This window comes from Sebastes umbrosus, chromosome 12 (genome assembly GCF_015220745.1).
Source record: "Sebastes umbrosus isolate fSebUmb1 chromosome 12, fSebUmb1.pri, whole genome shotgun sequence".
Lineage (NCBI taxonomy): Eukaryota > Metazoa > Chordata > Actinopteri > Perciformes > Sebastidae > Sebastes > Sebastes umbrosus.
This window is the reverse complement of record NC_051280.1, coordinates 30,346,275-30,371,026: the sequence shown is the minus strand read 5'-3', so window position 1 is coordinate 30,371,026 and position 24,752 is coordinate 30,346,275. Positions and strand designations below refer to the sequence as shown.

At 38.7% G+C, this 24,752-nt stretch overlaps 1 protein-coding gene across 1 annotated transcript in view; it reads left to right on the top strand.

Moving 5' to 3' along the window:
• Window positions 1–5,044: 5,044 nt before the first annotated feature.
• Window positions 5,045–24,752, top strand: part of tox (thymocyte selection-associated high mobility group box) — a 47,742-nt gene continuing 28,034 nt past the window's right edge. The window contains exons 1-2 of the mRNA XM_037788360.1: window positions 5,045–5,720; window positions 23,764–23,829. Coding sequence (XP_037644288.1) covers window positions 5,613–5,720; window positions 23,764–23,829 — 174 coding nt within the window. The 5' untranslated portion in view covers window positions 5,045–5,612. The remainder of the gene's footprint in view (window positions 5,721–23,763; window positions 23,830–24,752) is intronic.

The following is a 24,752-nucleotide window of genomic DNA, read 5'->3' as shown; positions in this document are numbered from 1 at the left end:
TGGATCGTATATAAATGTATGTTCTGTATAGAGTATAATTATGTGTATGTCTGCAGGTACTTAATGTGTGTGAGTGGATTTTTGTATTTGATATGCATGTGTGAGCATCTGTTGAAGTGTACTGTATGTGTGCGTGTGAGTGTGAGTGTGTGAGTGTGAGTGTGAGTGTGAGTGTGAGTGTGTGTGTGTGTGTGTGTGTGTGTGAGTGCGTGTGTGTGTGTGTGCGTGTGTTTGTGTGAGTGAGTGAATGGGTGGCAGAGAATCTCTTTGTTTATGTGCATCTGTGTACATGTATTTATTTCCAGATAATGGAAATGTGTTGTTCTGTCATTGAAGATGATCCATACAGGCGGAAAACAGCATCCATTCTGCTTTGGTTATTGAGTGTTGAATAGTCTCTGTTTCTTTCTCATGCACACACAATTTACACACAATATGAATTTTATTGGAAAAATCACCCATATCAACATCATATGGTGACATGAATCCATGTGATTATGTATGCAGCGCAAAAAACTAAATAATAAACATTTGTGTGGAGTTCCTCTTTAAGTCACTATTACTGACACTGAGGGTGTGGTTATGCGCCACTACTACACGTTGTCCGACCTCTTCGAAAGGAAAAAGTGTTGTCTTCAACAGCAACAGTGGAAGGCAGAGTAAAAAGTTGTCATAGTGAATGAGCAGACGCAATATTGTTTATAATATATACAACATATAGGTAATATACACTGATCAGCCATAACATTAAGACCACTGACAGGTGAAGTGAATAACATTGATTATCTGGTTACAATGGCACCTGGCAGTGGGTGGGATATATTAGACAGCAAGTGAACAGTTTGAACTTTGTGTTCTATCTATTTGGCGTGGAGAGGAGGTTGTGTTGCTCTGGCTCTATCTGTTTGGCGTGTAGACGAGGTTGTGTTGCTCTGGTTCTATCTATTTGACGTGGAGAGGATGTCGTATTGCTCTGGCTCTATCTTTTTGGCGTGGAGTGGTCTATATATTTTTGCCGTGGAGAGGAGGTTGTGTTGCTCTGGCTCTATCTGTTTGGCTTGGAGAGGAGATTGTGTTGCTCTGGCTCTATCTGTTTGGCGTGGAGAGGAGTTTGTGTTGCTCTGGCTCTATCTGTTTGGCGTGGAGAGGAAGTTGTGTTGCTCTGGCTCTATCTGTTTGGCGTGGAGAGGAGTTTGTGTTGCTCTGGCTCTATCTGTTTGGCATGGAGAGGAAGTCGTGTTGCTCTGGCTCTATCTGTTTGGCATGGAAAGGAGGTTGTGTTGCTCTGGCTCTACCTGCATGGCGTGGAGAGGAAGTTGTGTTGCTCTGGCTCTATCTGTATGGCGTGGAGAGGAAGTCGTGTTGCTCTGGCTCTATCTGTTTGGCGTGGAGAGGAGGTTGTGTTGCTCTGGCTCTATCTGTATGGCGTGGAGAGGAAGTCGTGTTGCTCTGGCTCTATCTGTTTGGCATGGAAAGGAGGTTGTGTTGCTCTGGCTCTATCTGTATGGCGTGGAGAGGAAGTCGTGTTGCTCTGGCTCTATCTGTTTGGCATGGAGAGCAGGTTGTGTTGCTCTGGCTCTATATGTTTGGCGTGGAGAGGTCTATCTATTTTTTCTGTGGAGAGGAGGTCGTATTGCTCTGACTCTATCTGGCTCTATCTGTTTGGCAACGCCGGGAAGCCTCTTGACATCCTCCTGGATCCATCTTCTCCACAGCGTGGAGCTCCAGCTTGATGGACAGATGGGTCTTCAGCAGCCCCTTCGATGCTTCGATGATGATTTCTCTGCGGAGAAAGTTGGAAGACCGTTCATCATGGCACCAGTGCCGCGACCCAGGCCGAGCTCAGCTCACACAGAAGAGAGAGAGAGAGAGACTGTGTTACCTCTGGCTTAATGAATCTGTTGGGCTGGAAGTGAAATGACAGCTTTGATTGCACAAGGAACTGTCGACAGGCAGGAAGATGTGGCTCAACAACCTATAGGGGAGGGGGAGAAACAAGACTTCTGAAGGAAGAAAAATCAGACCCACCAGCAGAAACTAGAAGTGCAGGAATGAAAAAGATCCTGAGATGTCAAACTGAAACACAAGATAGTATGAGCCCTAGCTGGATTAACCCGTCGGGGGAAACAATTCTGTTGGGCTCCTGTTGAAGTCAATGCAGAATGCGAGCACAATACAAACTAAAACAATTACAAAACTCCATTTGATTTGCTGATATTGTACTTTGGTTGTGTGGATATTTTGTGTTAAAATAATCAAATTACCAAGGAGATTGACATGCTGGGTTTTAGGGTCCCTGGGGGGTTTAGGGATATGGAGGACGGAACCTGCCAAAATAAAAAAAATGAATAAATGAATAAATAAATAAATAAATGCTTCGATAAATAAATAAATTAAAAGTAGCAAAAATAATATTTAAAATAATTGTATAATATAATAATATAACATGTTTTAATTTACTTTTTTATTTATTCACCTTTTTTAAAGCAGCAGTAGGTAGAATTGGAGCAAATATGATTAAAAAAAAGTTATTTTTTATAAAACGGTCGCTATAGTCTGATAGTAATGCATGAGAGGATAATAACCAAACAGAGCCGAGCTGGAGCCTTGTCGTTTCTGAGCAGCTGTCATTCACTCATAAACGCTGATCAAATGGTCGAACTAGGCAGCGCTGATTAAATATTCTGTTACTGTCACACTTGAATTACAATATGCTGAAAGGTTATTATGGAATTTTTGCCCAATAATGCCAAAAATATTCTGCCTCCTGCAGATTTTAATTCCCTTATTAAATACTCTTCTGTTTAATTTCCACTTTTATTTATTTATGTATTTCTTTTTATGAATTTTTAAATATATTTACTTACTTTTGCATTTTTTTATTCATGTATTTATTTTTACGTCTTTATTTATTTTTGCATTTATTTTTTATTCATGTATTTATTTTTACATTTATTTTTTAAGTATTTATTTTTGCATTTATTTCTATATTTGTTTTTAATTTTATTTATTTATGTGTTTAAACATTTATTTATTTATGTATTTATGCATGATTTGCACTTAGTATTTCACCCCATTATTTATTTCCCAAACTTATTTATCTCTTTATTCTTTTCTTTGTACATTTATTCATACATTTGTTTTTACATTTCTTCATGCATTTCTGCTTGATTATGCAAATGAGGGGGTTTTGCTTTCATGGTGTGTCATACTTTCAGTCTTAGTAATCGAACTCAGAAAGGGCAGATCAGGTAGGAAGGAAGTTATGAGTGGGTTCTGGTTCTGTGCAGTATTAATTAGCACCATGGACAGCAGACACTATCAATAATGAAAATAACTCTTTTTTTTTTTTTTTTTGCTTTGTTTCTGTTAAATCATCCCTATAATTTAAACATTCGCTCACTCAGTTTATTTATGCCAGGGGTCTGCAACCTGAGGCTCCGGAGCCACATGCGGCTCTTTAGCTCCTCTCCAGTGGCCCTGTGGATGTTTTTAAATAGAATTAGTGGAAATTAATGACTGTTTTTTTGTTTACATTTTCAATTTTATTTATCATTGTTGTGGGTCTAGAGCTACGACGGTACGACGGAGTATTAGGGCCACATTGAGGAAAAAAATAAATAAATAAAGTCATAATATTATGTGAATAAAGTCGTAATATTATGATAATAAAGTCATAGGTTTACGAGAAAAAAAGTCGTAGTATTATGAGAATAAAGTCATAACATATGTATACAATACAAGTATTTATTTTTTTCTCGTAAAGTTCTGTTTTTTTTTTCGTAATATTAAGACTTTATTCTCGTAGAGTTCCGATTTTTTTTCTCGTAAAGTTATGACTTTATTCTCGTTATATTACGACTTTTTTTCTCGTAAAGTTATGACTTTATTCTCGTAATATTACAACTTTTTTCTCGTAAAGTTATGACTTTATTCTGTAAATCTCAGATTTTTTTCCCCTAAATGTGGCCCTAATACTCCGTAGTACATTTGCTCTTTGACCCTCACTGCATTAGAGTTATATACTATATACTTAGACTATAAACTGTGTTAACTTCATCACAATGCTCAAATGTTTTGCGGCTTCAGACAGATTTTGTTTTTATTATTTTTGCCTAAAATGGCTCTTCTGATAGTAAAGGTTACTGACCCCTGATAATTTATGCCAGAGAAACACCTGGCTGGTCCTTCTGGCACTCTCCTCCCCCTCTAGATGGAGCACATGGTGCCTCCTTTGGATCCTGTTTGTCAAGGTGGACTCAAACGGATGTTGTCGATTACTTTCAAAATAAAATGCCAAAGAGGGATCTGCAAAAGTATTTTTTTTAAACAACACGCTGCTGAAGTTTTTTATTATAGATAATGAGTCGTTTGAATTAGTTTGCTGTGTCCTTTCCAATCCCTTTAAAAAAAATAAAAATAAAAGATTCTCTCTCTCTCTATCTCTCTCTATCTCTCTCTCTCTCTCTCTCTCTCTCTCTCTCTCTCTCCCAATTCAATTCAATTCAATTCATTTTGATTTAATAGCATGACATTGTCAGGTGAACAATATTGCCAAAGAGTCAATTCAATAATAAATAAAAATTAAAAAAAAGAACAAAATAAAAACAAAAACATATATATACATATATACAATTCATTAAACAAATTACAATATATAGATATTTGAAAAGAACATGCATGTGGAATGGAAGAAAACAATAAAGAAGTAATTTATGTTTGTTGTGTCAATAAAACAAACAAACAAATAAAAAACAATTAATAACAATATATTGCAATATCGAAGGATAAATGTAAAAAACAACAAAAATACACAAAAAACTAAAACAAAACATGAAGTAAAGAAGTAAATAAATTATAGTAATATTACGACTTTTTTCTCGTAAAGTTATGACTTTATTCCCGTAATATTACGACTTTTTTTCTCGTAAAGCTATGACTTTATTCTCGTAATATTACGTCTCTCCCTCTCTCTCTCTCCTCTCTCTCTTTTTTTTTTAAATCTGTGCTTTTATTGTGTAAGAAAACCTACATCCGGGTTCCTTGCGGTCTAACGGTTGCTCGCTTGACGCTCGAGCTCTTTGTATGACTTGGTCCGCGAGGCGCCTCAGCACCGAGCACACGCGCAGCAGCAGCAGCAGCAGCATCGGGCGGTTGAGGAACATTCAAACACAGAGTCTGGGACTCTCTGACAGACAGGGTCCAAACCACGTCCTCCTCCTGTCCGAACCGAATCAGAACCAAACCAAACCGAGCCGAAACCACCGCCACTGGATACACAGACGCTTAAAAGAGGGAAAACGACGCTTTTTTTCAAAGTAACGGCAGGTTATTGGTAAAGAAGTGGCTGCTTTCACCGGGAAGTTTGCTATCAGTTATAACCGTTGAGCCGGTGTAGGAGAGAGAGGAGAGCATCCATCTCAACTTCACTGACTACATTAAGCTCCATTTAGTCGACTTTTTTGCGTTTATTTCCCAAAAAAACTAGTTTTATTGGACTGTGGTTGTTCCTCTGTTTGGTTTCGACAAAAAAACATCAAACTTTGTTAAAAAAAACCATAGAAATAAGAGAAGAAAGAGAGTCGAAGAAGTGGATGTAACCGTTTACAGCCATGGATGTAACCGTTTACCCGCAGCCTCCTCCTCAGTCTCTGGCCGCCTCAGAGCACACCAGGCTGGGGCAGCTCTCCTACCAGGACCCGGCCTTTGGGACCAACAAGGTAAAGCAAAGAAACACCTCTTGTTTTCCACCCATTGTCTTTCCCCATTGTGGTGTCAAATATCTTTTGATTGTCCTCTCTCTCTCTGTGTATTCTTCTTCTCTTGCCCTGCCAATTAATTGGTAATTAAGTGGTAATTAAGTGGTAATTAATTGCTTTATTCAGGCTCCACACTTTCAAATCTAGACTCAACACCAAACTGTTTTTTTTTAATTGATCAAATGCTGCACTTTACTGTCTTTTGATTGTTTTTTATTATCCTTTTAATTTTTTTCTTTTAACTTATACTTTTATATTCTTTTATTCGTTTTTTATCTTATTGCACTTTGTGCTCTTTTATCTTGCTTTTATATATGTTAAGCACTTTTAATTGCCTTTGTGTATGAAATGTGCTATATAAATAAACTTGCCTTGCCTTATTGATGCAGCTATTGAAGGTAACTACTTTTCCAGTGTTACTCATTTCATTTTGAGTAAACTCACACTGTACTGGCTGTACTTTTTACTTCCAGTTTTGTTGTCAGTGATGTAAGGACACCTTTAATTAAAACCTCACCTCTTGGTAATTGTATGGTAATTAAGCTTGCACTGCTGCATTACATGTACAGACAGTTATGGTTAGAAAGAAATACATGGGAAGTGCCTCTCATTTCTGTTTAGAGATACTTAATTAGTTAATTGGTGTTTGAGAAGCTGTTGGATTTCTCCATCCAGACCAGAGCAAGGTCAAAGGTCAGGGTCAGATTCACAACAGGAACCTGGATCTTGTGTCTTGCTTTAAGATACCTCTCAAGCATGAATGGATGAATCCTTGGGTCATGAAATTATATCTAATCAGTATAGATCTATCTATCTATCTATCTATCTATCTATCTATCTATCTATCTATTAGGCCTGCACGATATGAGGAAAATTGTCAATGTGCAATATCATCGCTCAATATTGCGATGACGATATGACTCGCGATATATAAATACATTTTGAAGTATGCATATTAGCTATATTTGTCAGCCTGGTTGTCTTTAAATTCAGAACCGGATTAGAATTGAATATTTTAAATATAACTAGTCTAAATGTTGTTTCTGGAGCAGCAACAGTAATGTTTACAACAGCAAAGTCACTATCTGAACTAATAATTACTAATAATATCTCACTGGAAACAGCATGATAACGAATATACTGTATATATGTAATATAATCTATCTATCTATCTATGTATGCAAATGGATGTTTTGTTCATAGTAAGGTGTCTGGGTACCGTAGGACAGACACGAGACGCAGTGTGGGACCATGCTCTGCCCATTTGACAGTGATGAATTGCTTAATTATTTAACTAGGTACAGCTGATGAGTGCAGCTATTAGAGTAAATGACAGATTATTAACCACTCTTCAATCTTAGCACAATAAAATAATGGAACACATTCATTTTGTTGGAAAATGCAATTTAATTTTTTTTCCCGCCCCTGATATTTAACATAGATAGATAAATAAAAATACTTTATAAGTACAAAACAATGTTAAAATATACCTTTTAAATCCCTTTAATCACTAGTTTTGCTTGTCAAACTGTGGCAAGCTGCAGGCATGCTGTAGCCTATGGAGTCCTCCGTCTCTCAATTCAAATATATTTCAATTAACTTTATTGACATGTAAATATATTTGTGCTGCTAAAACATATAAAGGAAAACGATCAGCATACCCGTATCATACACACACACAGCATGGCAGATATTTGATGTAAACCCAAAATAGTGACTCTACACAATTAATGCTTGTATTCTATCATCATTTTTTTAGCACTGTGGGACCCAAACTGAGCCAATTAATGTTCCCTGCTGGCCCAAGGGTTATTAACACTCACAGTACTTTGGGGAACCATTTTCTTCTCTTTTGCTGGCTGCTTTTAAATTATAATCTCTGTCGTGGAGTTAGTGATGTCAGAATATAGTGTCATCACCGAGTGGCTGGTGTACGATTTAATGATTGATCGGATTATTCACAGGCCCGCTTGTCTGATCCGGCCCTGCTTGCTCACATTTATTAACTTCTCCCTCACAGCATCACTGCTGCTTTTCCTCTGTTTAACCCCCTCAGGAACAACAGTGCGATGTTGACTTGTGGTTACAAAAACGTTGCTTTAAACAGAAACGCTGGGTTCAAACTCTCCGCTAGCAAGCACCCCCTAAAAGTGCCACCACTGCACTGACTTTGGTTCCATATAAAGTACTAATTTTAAGCATGTTTTGGGTTATGTAGTGCTGTTAATGTAAACTATTGCTTTATTACATGTGTAACTATCCCCATATACCTCTTGTGGAATAAAGAAGTCCACAACAGGGTTTTTCCTGGCTGAAAATGTGGCAGAGGTACGATCCTTTTAAAGTTGTACATTTTAAAGTTAAATCCATCAATCTGGTGCATTTTGAGAGCAAAATTAAGAAGCTGGATCTATGAAGAGTCTAGACTAGATCTTGTGTTCTTGTAAACAATGTTGTGCTCTAGCAGTGAAGTACATTAAGCTACTGAAGTACTGCACTTAAGTACAATTTTGAGGTATTTGTACTCTGCTTGAGTATTTCCATTTTATGTAACTTTATAGGACACTTCTACTCCACTACATCTCAGAGGGAAATATTGTACTTTGTACTTTACTTCAGTTATTTTTTTGACAATATTATTTTTTTTTGCTGTGGTGGTGAAGACGTTACCAGCGGAAACAGACTGTCGCTCCAGGCTCTTTTCTTTCTCTTTGGCAGTTGTTTGGCAGCGCCTTTTCCTTGTTATGTAGTGTGTTTTGAGTGTACTGTTAATGTGCAACCATCTCCATGTACCACCTTGAGTGATCATCAATAAAGAAAAATCCAAGTTCCACAATGCAACGTACAAAGAAAATGGAGACACTACTACCTACAACTGTATTGAAAAAAAGACAATTATTATATATAGTAGGTAGACCTGCAACGATTAATCGATTAGTTGTCCACTATTTTGATAATCGATTAATCAGTTAAAGTAACTTTTTAAGAAAAGAAAGTCAAAATTCTATGATTTTAGCTTCTTAAATGTGAATATTATCTGGTTTCTTTACTCCTTTAAGACAGTAAACTGAATATCTTTGAGTTGTGGACAAAACAAGACATTTGAGGACGTCATTTTGGGCTTTCTGACGTTTTATTAGTATTATATATTCAATACTTTATACATTCATTATGTAGTTTGAAATTGGAGCATGGAATCTGATTCCCTTCCCAGCTTTGTAGCCGACTGTGACCTCTGACCTCGATAAGGGCAGATGAACTTAGTATCACATCTTTATGAGCTAGATCATAGTTATACGTACTGTGTTTTATTTAACCCTCAGTATTTTTAATGACTGCACTCTGCTGCTTTTATGCTCATAATCTAACATCATGTGTAGAAACGTTCTGCACACAGAATCATACAGTATTGCATTGTGTTTTTTTGTTGTTGTCAGTGAGTATATTTGTTTCAGAAAGAGGGAGGGAGAGATAGAAGATGTAGACGCTGGGGATGTAGAGAGAGAGAGCGAGCTGTGTGGTGTGGTGTGGTTGGGGGTAGGGACTGAAGAGAGAGGGAGAGAGGAGAGAGGGTGGTTGGGGGTAGGGATGTTGTAGATGAGAGAGAGAGGGAGAGAGAGAGAGAGAGAAAGAGTAGTGGGGGGTGGGGCCACTAAGGTTTGTACTATATTTCTCTCTCTCTGTCGTTTGATTCACGGCTGTGTCGGCCTGATAGAAGAGATCATATTACTGTGTGGGGGAACAGAGAGAGAGAAAGAGAGAAAGAGAGACAGGGGGTATATAAAAAGGGAGAGAGAAAGGCACAGCAGAGGAAAGAGGGAGAGAGACAGGAAGTAGGAGAGGAAAGAAGGAAACACAGAAGAAACTAAATTAGAAAAAATAAAGAAGAGGAACAGAATAGAGAGAGGTTGAGTGAAATACAGTGAGTCTGTGTGTGAAATAAGAGAGAGAGAGAGAGAGTAGAGGTGTGTCCTACAGATGTGTTAATGTAAAGACGTAATACTATGGCTGGGCTACATTTTCCATTTTAATTACATAGAGAGAAAATCCTCTGCACAATTACCCCTGAAAAGTAGGGGTGTGAATCTGTAGGCAGCTCACGATTTGATTCCGAGGGCTATGATGCGATTATAAAGCGATTATTGATGCATCCAAATTTGATTTCTATACACAATTTATTTATTTCTCACTGTGTTACTGCTGGCTACTTTTAAAATAGGGGTGGGAAAGAGTCGATTCACCTATGTATCGCGATTTCTTTTACGATTTTTCAATGCCAGAATCGATATATTTGCTTCATCTGAGTCTATGCGGAGGTAGAAGGAAGTTACCACTTTTAATTTTCGTAGTCTGATTAACGTGACATCATATCCGCTCAACCTAAACAAATCGCAGCGAGCAGAAGCGAGAAAGTGGAAAATGGTGGAGGGTCCGCATGTAAACGACCTGCACCCTGACGTGTTAAATCCAACATGGTAAACACTACACATCCAGTAAAGGATGGAAACACTTTGGGTTTCACACATTGACAGGAAAAAGCAGAGCTAGACATCACGGCTAAAGCTGCATGTTAACTCTGTCACATACAGGAAACGTTATTGTATTGCGGTAACGTGGCGGTTGAGTCGGCCGTCACTCTCATCTCCGTGGTCAAATGGGCCGACGCTACGTCTATAGAGCGCCCATATACTGACATTTATGTTTTTCAAACTAATTTGTGAGGGAAATGTCTTTTATTCTTTGATTTTTGGGTTGCTGGAAATTTTTTTAGAAACAATTTCTGCCAATGACTGATATATTTGACTTCAGGACATCTCTGACTACATACATGCTGAAAATCAAACATTCTTACTGTATTCATTTAGATATTTTCCAATGTAAAAGTCCCCTAGAAGTGTATGATTCATCTTTTTCTCACTTTTTTATGTGCACAAGCGCTGAGAAAGTGAGCTTTTCATGATATGTCCCCTTTTAAGTTACTGTCATTTGGTGAAAGATGCGTCCATGGTTGGTGTCAGGGTCTACCAGTCCAACTGAACAAGACAGTATTTGAATGAAACATCAGAGGAAGGTCTGTCTGGAAAACTCAACTCAGTTCCAAACGGTATGAAGTTTAGTCATAGTTTAGTCATAGGCTGAAGATGGTGGTTAACGTGGTGGCAATAAATGCCAGGCGACCACATGCTGTGTTGAATAGAATAGCTGTGTAAATCTACACATTATAATCATTGTTGTTTTACTGAAAATCCAATACATATGGTATATATTCATTTCTATAATCTTCCTTTTTTTGGCCTATAATGATGGCCACTGTGATTTTATGTGTAATCTTAAAATCATTAAAAAAAAAAAAGTGTCCGACTCAGTGTCGCTGTTGGGATGCACGTGTACAGTTTAGTCACATGGAGGGCTGGCTGGATGAACAGAAGTGAGCGAGCCACGCTGAGCTCTGATTGGATGACAGTGCTCATAATGGGTCTCTCTCCACAGATGTGAATAGGAGCAATTCATTTGATACAGAAGTTAATTGATTGCAATATCACGAAGGGGACTTCAGCATCTGTGTGACATTATACAAGTATTTGTGGTGGAAGAGTTTAAATAACTATTGAATTAAACCCTGTGAGAGACAGAGAAGAAGAAGAGGATGAATCAGGGAGTGTAGTAGAGGAAGGGAAGGCTGCGAGAGAGAGAGAGAGAGAGAGAGAGAGAGGGACTAATGTAAACATGATGATTGTGAAAGCTGGGTGAGGTATTTCTAAAGCAAATAGAGAGAAAGAGAGAACAGGGAAGAACAAAATAGGCCTTAGTAAAGAACAGGAGAATATAGATAGAAAGAGAGCAGCAAAACAGTAGTCAGAGGACACGATGAAGCACAAAAGGGATAGAAATAAGAGAAACGGTAATATGAAATTGAAGACATAATAAGGAAAGTCATCAAGAGCTGTAAGAACTATAATACTGTATGTATCCTATGAGGTTTAAAACCTTAACACTCTGACGGCGGGCCCGAACGCTATTCTGTCTTACAGAAGTTGTAGCGGGCTCAGTTTTCAAGCTAGAGTGAAGATTTTGAATATAAATGTGTTATTTTCTCCTATTCTAAAATGGTGTATTTGAATATTTCTGCATACTGGGGTCCCTAAACAGTCTTGAATTACATAAATTGAGTATCACTGTAAAGCTGAGACTCTTGTGGATTCAATGAGCACAGCTGTATTCATGTGTGATGATGTTAGTCCCCATAGTATTTCATTGTAGTGAGACCATTTTTTAAAACTTGACCTCACTGTACAAAATGACCTGTGGTGAACCCTAGGATAATCACAGTCTCATGAAACTTTACAACCACAAACTAGAGACCTAGAGCATTCAGAGGATGGATGGCTTCCCTAGCTAGATTGACAGTAAGGGGGTTTCTGATCAGTTTACACAACAGAAGTGCTCGCCATCCAATCACCGCAAAAATGCAATTCTTGCAGAAACCTCCAAATGTCACAGTATGGCTTTTTCTATGGTGATCCTCAAGGTCTTGGTGTCTTAATGTGGTATTTTGGAGGGATTATTTATCATTTTTTTCATCAATTCTCAAGTGGTTAAAAAATGGTTAAATTTAGCACCAAACCTGTGTAACAAATGGTATCAACCCCAAAAATTGCCGCAAAAAACTTATGAGACATAATAGAGCATGAGGATGGACATCATATACTTCTATCATGTTCTAAGCCCTCACAATTTATTTTAATTAATTTATTCATGTTTATTTCTGATTTATGACAAGAACAACTTGACACACAGTGCTGAGCTGCATCTCAAATTAATCTTCAGATTCCCAGCTTTCAGATGATGTGCACCACTTCTATGTTATCTACCCCTAAAAAGAAAATGTAATTCAGCGGTGTTACAGGAAGTTTAGTCTACTTTACCAGGGGAACATTATTATACACATCTATATATGTCACAGAAGACATTTTGACACAGTTGGAAAATGCAGTCGAATGCAGTGCAGGTTACAACCCAATTAAACAGGCATACTTTTAACTAAGACATGCCATAAGTCTTAGTACTGCTTTTTTATGTGTATTTCCCCACAAATAAGTTCAAGATTTTTATATTGACATTTTGCAAAAATTCCTAAATTTCCGAGCTTAACTTCCCTTGGAAAGAAATAGAATGATTTTGTCCTTTGCAACCATAATCAGCAGTATTTTGTTAATTATCGTATCTCATCTTATTTTATGGCCCCATCCCAGTGTTTTTTTTTTTTCTGTATCACATACTCCTATTGTCCCCTCCTACAGTTTTCTAACCAGCCACAGTGTCGGCATCTCATCTAATTATCTATCAGAACACAACCAGTCAATCTGTCTGTCCGTCTGTCCATGTTGGCTGTCATTCCCGCTACTGAACACCTCGCCAGACCCCCCCCCACACACACTCTCCCCTCCCCTCAAGCTCACCGATGATTGGGTGACTTTCAGCACTGTTGCTTGTGTTTCGGTGCATCTGAAAGCCTTTCAGTTGGTTGAATCGCGGGGACGGAGCGATGAGGGACTCCTGGTTGGTGGAGGGATGCCAAATGGAACAGATGGGCGGAGATAGAGCGCTGCCAGAAGAGACTAATTATCAGGATTTCGTTTCCAAAACAAACATATTGCAATCAAATCACATACTGCAATCATTGCGGCATTGTTCTCTGTGTGTGTGTTTGTGTGTGTGTGTGCTGTATTAGTGACAATAACTTGGATCAATTAAGTTGTGGTGGAAGAGATTGGACCAGTTCCTGAGGATTTTTCTTCAGCACTCCGCTTTTGTTCACGATCATACAATGCTAACTGTGGCGGTGTAGTGCTAATTACTGTGGATAGATAAAAATAAATAAGTCACTTTTGAAATGCGTAAACTCGTGTCTGTTTTGACCCCGTTTCCTTGTGGTATCATAAACTTGACTTGAGTTGACGCCAAACAAAGCTTTCCGCTAATCTGTGGATTTATCTGCTACTTCTGTTCAGTGCATACAGCGGGAGTCGTCACATTTGGATTTTAACTACTTAGAAAAACAATCGGCCTCATGTAAGAACATTTTGTGTATTGTTATCTTCAATCTTATTACTTTTTCCACGAGGCAAACTCTCTTAACTGCACAAATTTGCCGTAAATTGCTCGTCTTAACTTGGTGAATGCTATCTGTTCATGAGGAAATGCGCTTTTTGTGATCATTAGCATAAATTACACTCCTAAATTGCTATATAATCCTACCTGTTTTCACTCAGTTTTCAGTCACAAAAATGTTACTCAAGAGTAAAAAGAAGAGCTTCAAGTCCTGCTGTCAGATATCAGCTGTTGAAAAGTTTAGTTTAGCAGTGGCATTAGTCGCATTATTGGACCGGAAATGCTTGAAATATTAATACAGCTGCCAGTAATGTGTCATCAGGGTAGTGCATAATGTGACAGAAATAAAGAGAACATGGTTTGCCTTGAAGTTAGAAGCTATAAGTCTAAGTTATAGTATTATAGTAGTATAAGTTAAGAAGCAGTGAAAGTGGAAAATAATATTAATTCACATTTTTGTCCTCTAAGGACATCAGAGCAACCTTTTTTAAAGGGATGCACAAGGGTTAAATTAAAACCCTGTCAGTCTTTACTGGAAGTAGTCTTACACACTTGTAAGAAATACATCTATTTCCTCCACACACACACCATCTAGACTTCTAGTCAGGGTGAATACAGCTTAGCCAATAAAACTTGGTTTATATTGCTGTCATGGTGACAGAGATAAGACAGATAAACAATTGCTGAGCTGAACTACCACAGCTGTGTGAATCTCCCTCCTCTCTCTCTCAGACAGAGTCACCCATTAGTCTTCCTCTCTCTTTCTCCATCTATCTCTCACTGTACAGACTTGATTTATGTCCCCTGATGCAGTTCAGAGTCAACTGAAATCCATTCAGTCCAGTCCAGACAAATAGTTTCACACACCACCCAAACCCACGAGTGATGAAATGGTCTCCCGCAATTTAAAAAAGTCTTTTTGACACATTTACACAAAGAGAGCCTCACAACCCGATTTTTAACTATCTGACAAACATCTCTAAGTATGCTTTATTCTGTTTAATTTAATCAGATTCTTCTGCGTATAACTATCGCGCTGCATCACGCTGCATTGCGCTGCATCGCGTAGCATCGGAAGCTCTCTGTCCACACTGAATCCGTTAAATTATGCACTTCTGTTAGGACACTCCATTAGAAAACAACGTAATGAAGCTGATTTCGTCGCTGATGCTCGCTCGCGTCGCATCCAGATAGGACACGGTGTTACAGCAAGTGGCGGACTCACTGAGGTTAGGTTTTGCAGTAACAACTAAAACAAGCAGTTGAGTAGTAACGTTACGAAGCACAGAGAGCCAGAGTAAATGAGTAACAACTTAATGCTTCATCCACTCACTTTTGTCTCAGCAGAGGAAAGTACATTGCTATCACCAGATGAGTGACAACTTTGTTCAGCTCATTTCTATAACCTGTGTAGTATTAAAGTATTGTGTAATTAACTAGCTAGTAGTGATGTCATGGTGAGGAAATTTTCCCACCGGTTAATAAACTTGACAACACCAGTGTTACCGATTACACCACATTTTACAAGAAAAGTTGCTCAATATCTGCAGAGTGCTTACTTTGATCTTCCCTGTTGGGTTTCTGGCCTCTCCGGTCCTGCTTTCGTGCGGAGCCGCAGGTTTCCACCCGGCGCTGTGAACGCTTTGTTTTCCGCACAGTGATTGCCTCATTAATGTTACGTTTCTCTTATAGCATTGGGTTCAAATCTGAAATATTTTCAAATAGGTGCTTTTGCTTTTCGCTTTGACACCAAATCCTCCGCCATCGTCTTGTCAGTCAACTCTCTCTCGTCCCGTGTGTGAAATCTGACTCCTGCTACTCTGTGAGATTCCGTACGGAGCAGACACTTTCCGTCTCAGTTTGTAGCGTCCGACTTTGTATTCATTACACGGCGCTGGTACACGGACATGAATTAAATGGGTTTTATTTCTGTAAAAAAAAGCAAAACGACGGTGCTAATGTAATCGGTGTATGCCGGACCACTGTGTAACACCGGTAACACCGACTACCGCGACAAGCCTACTTCTCAAATGTGAATATTTGCTGCTTTTCTTTGACAGTAAATTGAATATATTTATTTATATGTCATAAACTAAATGATTAATCAATTAATTTAAGAAAATAATTTCAGATTAATCAATAATGAAAATAAACGTTACCTCCAGAGAACAGAAAGTATTGCCGCATCTCAAATGAGTATTTTTACAGTATGTGCTGTGTGTGTGTTGCAAACGTTACAGTGAGGGAACTAAAGAGGATAGCGAGGTTTGTAGTCAAACCAAATTACCCTCTCTCTCTCTCTCTCTCTCTCTCTCTCTCTCTCTCTCTCTCTCCCCCCTTCATGCCTCTGTCTCTCACTCTGTGTGTGTGTGTGTGTGTGTGTGTGTGTGTGGGTAAAGCAATGGTTTGAATAACAAGCAGCCAGCTAAGTGGGTCAGGGTCGGAGGAAGGGGGGAGAAAGGGGGAGAGAGACTATTAGGATGACAGACAAGGACAAAGGAAAAGAGAGAAATACAGTGTATCGAGGAAAAAGGGGAGCAGCGTGAGGAAGAGAGAGAGAGAGAGAGAGAGAAGGAGAGGTCGGGAGAACTGAAATGTAATGGATAAGATAAGGAGATGGAGAAGGAGGTAAAGAGGGAGGTAGGGGGAAGACGTAAATTGGTTGAGTGTGATTTCACACCCTTTCCTTCAGAACTAAAATGCAGCCAATATTCTGTTTAACAGTATTCATTCAGGCTTTTAAAGGTAATAATACAAAAAGCAAAATGAATCAGTATTTAATCCGAATTTTTTTTATTAAGTGAATGAATTGTGACAGTGAGGAATGAAGAATAATGAAAAAGGAGGACCATGGAAATAGAATAGGGAGTAGAACGGACATTGAACTGTTTTCCGTGGTCATTTAACTAGTGCAAAAGAAAATGGTGATTGTTGTTAGTTGTTATGGTGACAACAGAACACACGTCAGCTCTGTGCTAGTTAGCTAACTAGCTAGTAGGCTTGTCACGGTAGTTGGTGTTACCGGTGTTTGCTTTTTTTATAGAAATAAAACCCATTTAATTAATTTTGGCATATCAGCGGCGTTTTATCAATACATAGTCGGACGATGGACGCTACAAACTGAAAGTGAATGTGTCTGCTCCGTACAGAGTCTCAGCACAGTAGCAGGAGTCCGATTTCACACACGGGACGAGAGAGAGTTGACAGACAGAAGACTTGGTTGTCTAAGCGAAAAGCAAAAGGGCCTATTTGGCAATATTTCAGATTTAAACCCAAAGCTATAAGGGAACCATAACGTTAATGAAGTATTCACCATGGTCACAGCCAGTGTGCGCGGCGCAGCGGCGCCTTGGGAAACCTGTGGCCTTGCAGCGAAAGCTGGACCGGAGAGGCCAGACACACAGCCATCCAACGTTAAAGACCAAAGTAAACACGCTACACACATTGAATATCATCTATCCTTGTAAAACGTCCGGTGTAACCGGTAATACCTGTGTTGTCACAAGTTTATTAACCAGTGGGAAATTTCCTCACCGTCACATCCCTATTGATGTTTAGCAGTTTTGCTTGAAAAAATTATAACTATAATTAGCCAATTCATTTCAATCAACGAATCGATTAATCGACTCGTTGCAGCTCTAATAATAATATCTTCAAATCTAGGTGAATGTTTTTTTTTTTCTTTGTTTTGGAACTTATATCAGTACATTTGAAGTGAAAAACAAAAACACCCCAAACAACACCTTTTTCAAGAAAAAGCCCCGACATGATATGACAGGGTCTTTCCTGCCTCAGACTGAGGCGCAGGTGCTACCTCAGCTGTGACCTACTGAACCCTGATTTATTTATTTATTTATTTATGATGGAAAATTAATTGAAACGTACACTATGCTGAAGCGCTGTCTGTAACTTAGATGTTCTTGTATCTCTGTGATGGAAAATATGACTGCAGCGTTTTTTGTCAGCATATTCAAATTTCCAAGGTGGTAAAACAGTAAAGATTACAAAGATATTTTTTTGTCATCTGTTAAACAAATGGCACCCAAAGAAGATGACTGGTTATGAAACAGGCACGCATGGCGCTAGAGCCCAGACCGAGTTAGCTACCCCGCTACCTGCTGATGGTGAAACACAGACGGTTTCTCTTAGCACATGCTCCCCATAGCTGACACTGCTATGATTTAGGATTATTTGGTTGTATTTGTGTGTGCATTATAATGTACGTATAGTACAGATAGCTGTGGCTTCATATTTGCCAACCTTGAGACCTTAAAATAATAATTTCATCCCAACTGTGGAGTGTTGAGCGACCAGGCATACACAAAGTGTACGTCACTGACAGCTGCTGAGATCTCTCCATAGAGTCTGTCTGTCTGTCTGTCTGTCTGTCTGTCTGTCTCTCTGTCCCTCCCAGGACTGATGAAGAGCGTAATAGGTTCTACTCTGCCTCTCACACTGAGCGCTTGCTGAAAAGAAATCATCACTCTTCCTCCCTTATGGCTTTTTTTCTCTGTCCGCTGTCCCTCTTATCTTTTCTCTACTGATAGTAGTACTTACTGTAGCTTGAGAGCTGTATTTGTCCTGTGGATAGCAGGAACACATTAGCCACTTAGTTTACCATCTACAAATGACTCTATTTTGTAGCCTGATGCAGTTTAAGGTGACATTTACCAGCGTATTTGGCATCAGTAGTTCTAAAAAAGCAGTTATTGTGTAACCTTAGTTTTTTTTTGTGATTTACAGCTATTGATGCTGAGAATAACACCTCAGATCTGGACTTGATCTATCATCTCCAGTCATTGGGCGTCAACATCAGGCTGACGTTAGACGTAAGCAGGTTGAGCTGGTTTAGATAAGGGTAGGGGCAGGTGGTCACACTGGCTGTGCTCCATTAGGTTGTGCAGGTGCGAGGGATGTTACATAGCAGTAAGGGCGGGGTTATGCTACAATGGATGCATGCAGCACGTGAGGTGGCAGGTGTGGTGTCTGAATCAATCATCTGATCTCAGAACAGTGGCAAGTAGTGCGACAGGTAGTGTGAAGCAGTGGCTACACTTCTTGTTTAGGATCGGTTGTGATGAGGTGTATTAGGTGTAAAGCATAGACTGTATACAAGAAGTGGATATAGTCACCTTGATGTCACCCATTGGTTTGTGGACTGCTGTGTTGAAGCCTCAAGTTTGGCATTTTGGCTGTCGCTACCTTGGTTTTTGGCAGTGACTTGACTATGACTTGCCCCAAACTGCATGTGATTATCATAAAGTGGGCATGTCTGTAAAGGGGAGACTCGTGGGTACCCAGAGAACCCATTTTCATTCACATATCTGGAGGTCAGAGGTCAAGGGACCCCTTTAAAAATGGCCATGTCAGTTTTTTCTCGCCAAAATTTCAAAGACGTTTTGAGCGTTATTTAGCCTCCTTCGCAACAAACTAGTATGACATGGTTGATACCGATGGATTCTAGTTTCATATGATACCAGTATCTTCACTCTAGCTTTAAAACTGACCTCTGAAATACCCATCGGATTTTTAAAAAGTACATTAAAAATCGTGTCGTTGAAACAAATTTGCAGCCCTAATTTTTTACTTAATGTTATCTTATTCTGTCTAAAAGGCTTTGTGACATTTTCACTTTAGACTTATTGTGTGCGTCTGTTTTTAATGTAAGTATGTGTGTGTGTGTCTGTGTGTGATCCATGTGGTATATCAGGTCTCGTCAAAGGTAAATGGATGAAGCTAATTTGACAGTGAGGTCAGCTAGTCTGCTCTTCTCTTCCTCTCCTCGGTTTTGTCAGAAAAGCTTTGATTGCTCCCAGAGAGGAAGAATGAAGATCAGGCATACAGACGAGACAGAGAGGAGAAAATCTCGTCCTCTGCTCTCACCACTCACTCACTGTACTTATTTTTTGATATGTGTTTATTAAGTTCCATGTAAAGCATTAATAACTGTTAATCCTATTAGCCACACTGTGTGTATGTGTGTTATGTTCGTCACAACACTGTTTTAGCTTTCTGTTGACTCTGTAAACCTACACCATATTTGGATAATACCCAACAGCTGGCGAACGGATAGGGCAGTTACACCTGTCTGTCCACCTGTGTTTGTATTGCGTGCGTGCGTGCGTGTGTGTGTGTGTGTGTGTGTGTGAGAGAGGCTGTGTGTATGTGCTTTGCTTCTACCCACCTGTTCAAATGTTTGTTAACCAAGACAATGATTATGTACCTATGAATTATATGAATATGTTTGTTGTTTTGTTTTCCTAGTGTTGGCTGTCGGGTTTGACCAGTAATAGTTACTGCAGCTGATGCTACAGTGTTCAGATTGAAGCTACCAATAGCAGCGCCAGTGTTTAATAACTTTAATTTGACTACTGCTATAACAAGTTAAAGCTACTACGAGGAACTTTCATTTTCTGTTGATTATGGACAAAAGCGGGACTGTTTCCCAGTTCCCTTCAGAAAACCTCTCATTTTACTGCTGCAGTGTCTGACAGTCCTGGTTCTGGTTCTCCCGAGCCGCTGCTGGCGTGCGCATTAAAAATAACTATATAGAAATAGCCAGTCGTCTTGCTGATGGTCTCATTTACTTATGTAGTTCAAATAGAGGGTTGGGTATTAAATTGATACTGTTTCATAACCAGTTAAAAGTTCCTCACAGTAACTTTGAGAAAACTTTATTGTATTTATTGAGAGGCAATTTGTAGTACAGCACATTAAACAGAGACACATCACGGAGCAACTACGTTGAAGAAACAGCAACAACACATTGCATCCCAGTATCCTTAGTCAATAGAAATATCTATAACGATAGTGTCAGCAAATTTGATATTGATAAATATTTATCAAGTAAATATTTACTGGTTACAACTTTAAAAATGTGAGGACTTTTCCTATTTAATTTTTTTAAACAGAATAATTCTTGTTCTTTGACCCTTTGCCAGACAAAATAAGCAATTTAAAGACATCACTTTGGGCTCTTAATGCCATAGTAGATGACACATTATTTACTGATCAAATAAAAAAACAATATATTTTTCTGTAATGAAAATAATTGTTAGTTGTAGCCCTAAATTTGGCAGTTTTTAGTAGCTAGTAGCCATGTTTCATGATAACAATCGATCTTAGAAGTTAAGAGGGTTTTCAAAGAGTGTTTGAATGCTCTTAGATTTATTTGTGTCCCAAAGCAACACTTTAGAGTGAGTCCACGCCAAGCAGCATGGCAGGAAAAGTCTGTCACACATTATTGCCTTTAAGTGTAGACTTAATTGAATTAATTAAAATGAATAATTGACTAAAATGTGTTTCCTGATAAATCTAACAGTGGACAAAAAGTTTATCATATCAGAAGGAGACAACATGAACTGCTTCTAGTCACTTTAAGTTTGTATGTGGTATCAGTACAGTAGCTGTGTAGTTGGTACCCACTGTATGACATGCACTGCTGTCTGTAGCGAAGGACAAATAACAGCTATTGCATGAAAGAGGAGAGAAGAGGCCCCCGCCACAGGAGGAAGTGTAGGGGAGATAAGAGAGGGAAATGAGGAAATAAAAGTCCATACTGCATACCAGTAGGATTCATTGTATGCTATGTAATATATACCGTTTATGCTGATAGTATACAAGACAGAAAAATAATTTCCTGTTTTGGACATAACAGGAAATGATGTAACATGTACACTGACAGATGTCTATCACACTGTGGCTATGTTCCAAATTGCATACTATTTCTTTTTTTACTTTTACTACATACTGCAGCTGTCTGGAAATCTCAAAATCTCCACATGTCAAAGGTTTCTGATACCAAATCACAGCATGGCTTTTTCTGTGGTGTTCCTCAAGGTCTTGGTGTCTTAATGTTGTATTTTGGAGGGATTATTGATCATTTTTATCGATTCTCGATAGATACAAATTTGTTAAATTTAGCACCAAATCTGTGTAACAAATGGTATCAACCCAAAAATTGATGCAACAACTTATGAGACATAATAGAGCATGATAATGGACAAACACCCCCTGTACCCCTAAAAAAAAAAAAAGACTAAAACGTGTCTATTGTGGGTCTCAGAGGGTTAATGTATTTCTATATTAGATAGTGTATTGATAGGCACTTTGAAGAGTTGTTATTGAATCATCCCATGTGGACAAGGTAATACTGTGAGGTTCTGTCTGTGGTTTCAGCTGGAATTTATTCTGCTGCACTATATCCTTCAAACTTGTCAGTGATGTCATTATCCTGTTTGGGGGGGGGGGGGGGGGGGGGGGGCGTTTATTAATAACATATGGTCCCCTCACAATACGTGTCCTACTCTAAGTGGGAAGGGTTTCAGAGGAAAAGCAACACATCAATACCTGGCTACTAATGTGGATCCTGACATCTGACCTTCTGTAGATCCTGTAAATCATCAAATATTTGGCTTACAGACCATAAAATAACCTCATCTCAGCCTCTGTGTCACGGACAATAAGACAATATATATATGGCAAGCCGTTTTAACATTTAATAGCTAGACAGGATATTCATTAGAGATATCTGCAACGTCATTTTGCCTCGTCAAAACTCGAATTCAAGATATCCCTAACTCTATTTTGATGAGGCAAAACTACATTTTGACTAGTACGGTTTAAACTACTTTTGCCAATCATGTGTATGAGGTTTCTCATTACAGATATCTACAATTCTGACTAGTCGTAATTCCAGTTTCAGATATCTACAATTTAATTCTGTCTAGTCAGAATTCCAGTTCAAGATATCTCACAACGTCTATCTAAAATTAAATTTGGACTAGTCAGAATGACATTGCAGATATCTTGAACTAGAATTATGACTAGTCAGAATGACGTTGTAGATATCTCAAGCTGGAGTTACAGATAGTCAAAATGTAATTACAGGTATCTAGAATTAGTTTTGACTAGACGAAATGACGTAGCAGATGTCTGTAATTACGTCAGAGGGGGGCGGGATGGGACGTTAGGCGGAAGCTATTCAAACATACTGTGGCGCTGCACTGCAGCCGTATGGGTTTATAAAGTGTGCCTGGAGACAATAAATCTACAATAGGCTGTAAATTTCTACCACAACTCTCTAGCAAACAAAGCTCTCGTTGGCCACAGATTCCTTAATGATGAGCTCTTTCTATTTCATGTCATTTTCTAACTATCGTTTCTCGTCTCACATTGGACGGCTCGTTGTGATTAAAATGTGCTTGTAGCTCGTCGTCTACCTTACTACGGTTATAAAGAGACGTCGTGCTTATGAGTTGTTGATCCGGGTAGATGAATCTGTGAATATCTTTCCAACATTACCGAACTATCCAAGTTAGCAAAAGCTTCTGCTGACACTGTTCAGATGCTTTGTTGGGCCGATATCCAATGGAAAGCCTTGCATGAGCAACGTCATGCACAACAATTCTGACTAGTCATAATGACGTTTGAGATATCTGTAACTGTTATGTAGGATAGTCAGAACTGAACTACAGATATCTCTAACTGTCTTTTTGACGTTATAGATATCTTGAATTCTGACTAGTCACAACGTAATTACGACTAGTCAGAATGCAATTGTAGATATCTGTAAGATTAATTCCGGATAGTCAAGCTTAGCTATTAAATGTTAAAACGTTTTGCCATAAATATAAGTCTGTTCAGAAAACTGATTGTTGGTGGAAAACAGGGCCAAGTGAAACCTGTGGTCACTCAGGCCACAAGCAGGATGTTCAGTGTCTGAAGGAGATGGCACACAGATAGCGGACTAATCGTTCGTACTGCCTGCTGCTAGTCCTGTAATCTCTTACCTCCATCTCCACTTATTGTCTCCTTGCTGTCTCTTCTCCTGTTTGCTGTGTTTGATTACAGTTTGTTGACACTGTTGCTCTTGCGTCTTTGTTCTCTCCAGCTGGACGGGGACACCATGTTCCTGGGTATGCCAGAAGCAGGCCTTGACTTTGCCTCAACCAATCAGGTTAGTGTGTATTGCTTTGTTCATATATGTGTGTGTGTGTGTGTGTTTGTGAGACACAGACAGAGCGAGCGCCCTATGAAGCTGTTTCTCTGACATTTCATAGTTTCTAATTACACTGAGCTATTTTCTAAATGGAACTAATTACTTGTGAAACTGTCGTAACGTTTCACAACAGAATTCGGTGTGCTGTATCTTGTCAAAACACTCTTCAAAAGTGGAAATAACTCTCTCAAACTAAACTAATATACGGCACAATTAAATGAGTATTCATTTAATTTCAATCATCACATTGGTACACGCATGTCAAATCCATTCTTCACAGGGGTGATTGGTTTCCCAATATCTGTTAGGATTCAGCTATTAATTATGCCAGGACAGTGAAAACAAACAGTGAGACAATGTGATCTCTGAGGCCTCAATAAACTACTTTCTATTCTACTATCATAGCTCGGCTTTATTGTACTTGACAGTTGGGGAATGCCACTCTGATGAAGAGCCCTTCTTAAACAACCGATCTTAACTCAAAGCAGTTTCAGGGTGTTTTTTGCTCACCGTTGGCCTCGTTTTTTCACTGCAGTATATAAGTCTGCACGTCTATGGAAACAGCACAATCGTGGCTAGAAATAGGGTGAAATCAAACATGTCTGTTGTGTAGTATAGCACCCTTTTCATGCCATAGATAATTTATAAAAAAGAAAAAACGCAAGTTCAATTACTTTGATAAATAATTTTACATTTTTCTAAGTGCCCACAAGTGTTACCAATACTAGAAAAAAAATGGAAGTTCCATATGCTACATTATAGGGGTGTAAGAAAATATCTGAAAAATCGAATATCGTGATATTATTATCGTGATACTCAAAAACCCTGTATTGATTTTTAATTAATCGTTTACATGCAAAGATTAACTCAGTCAATACTTT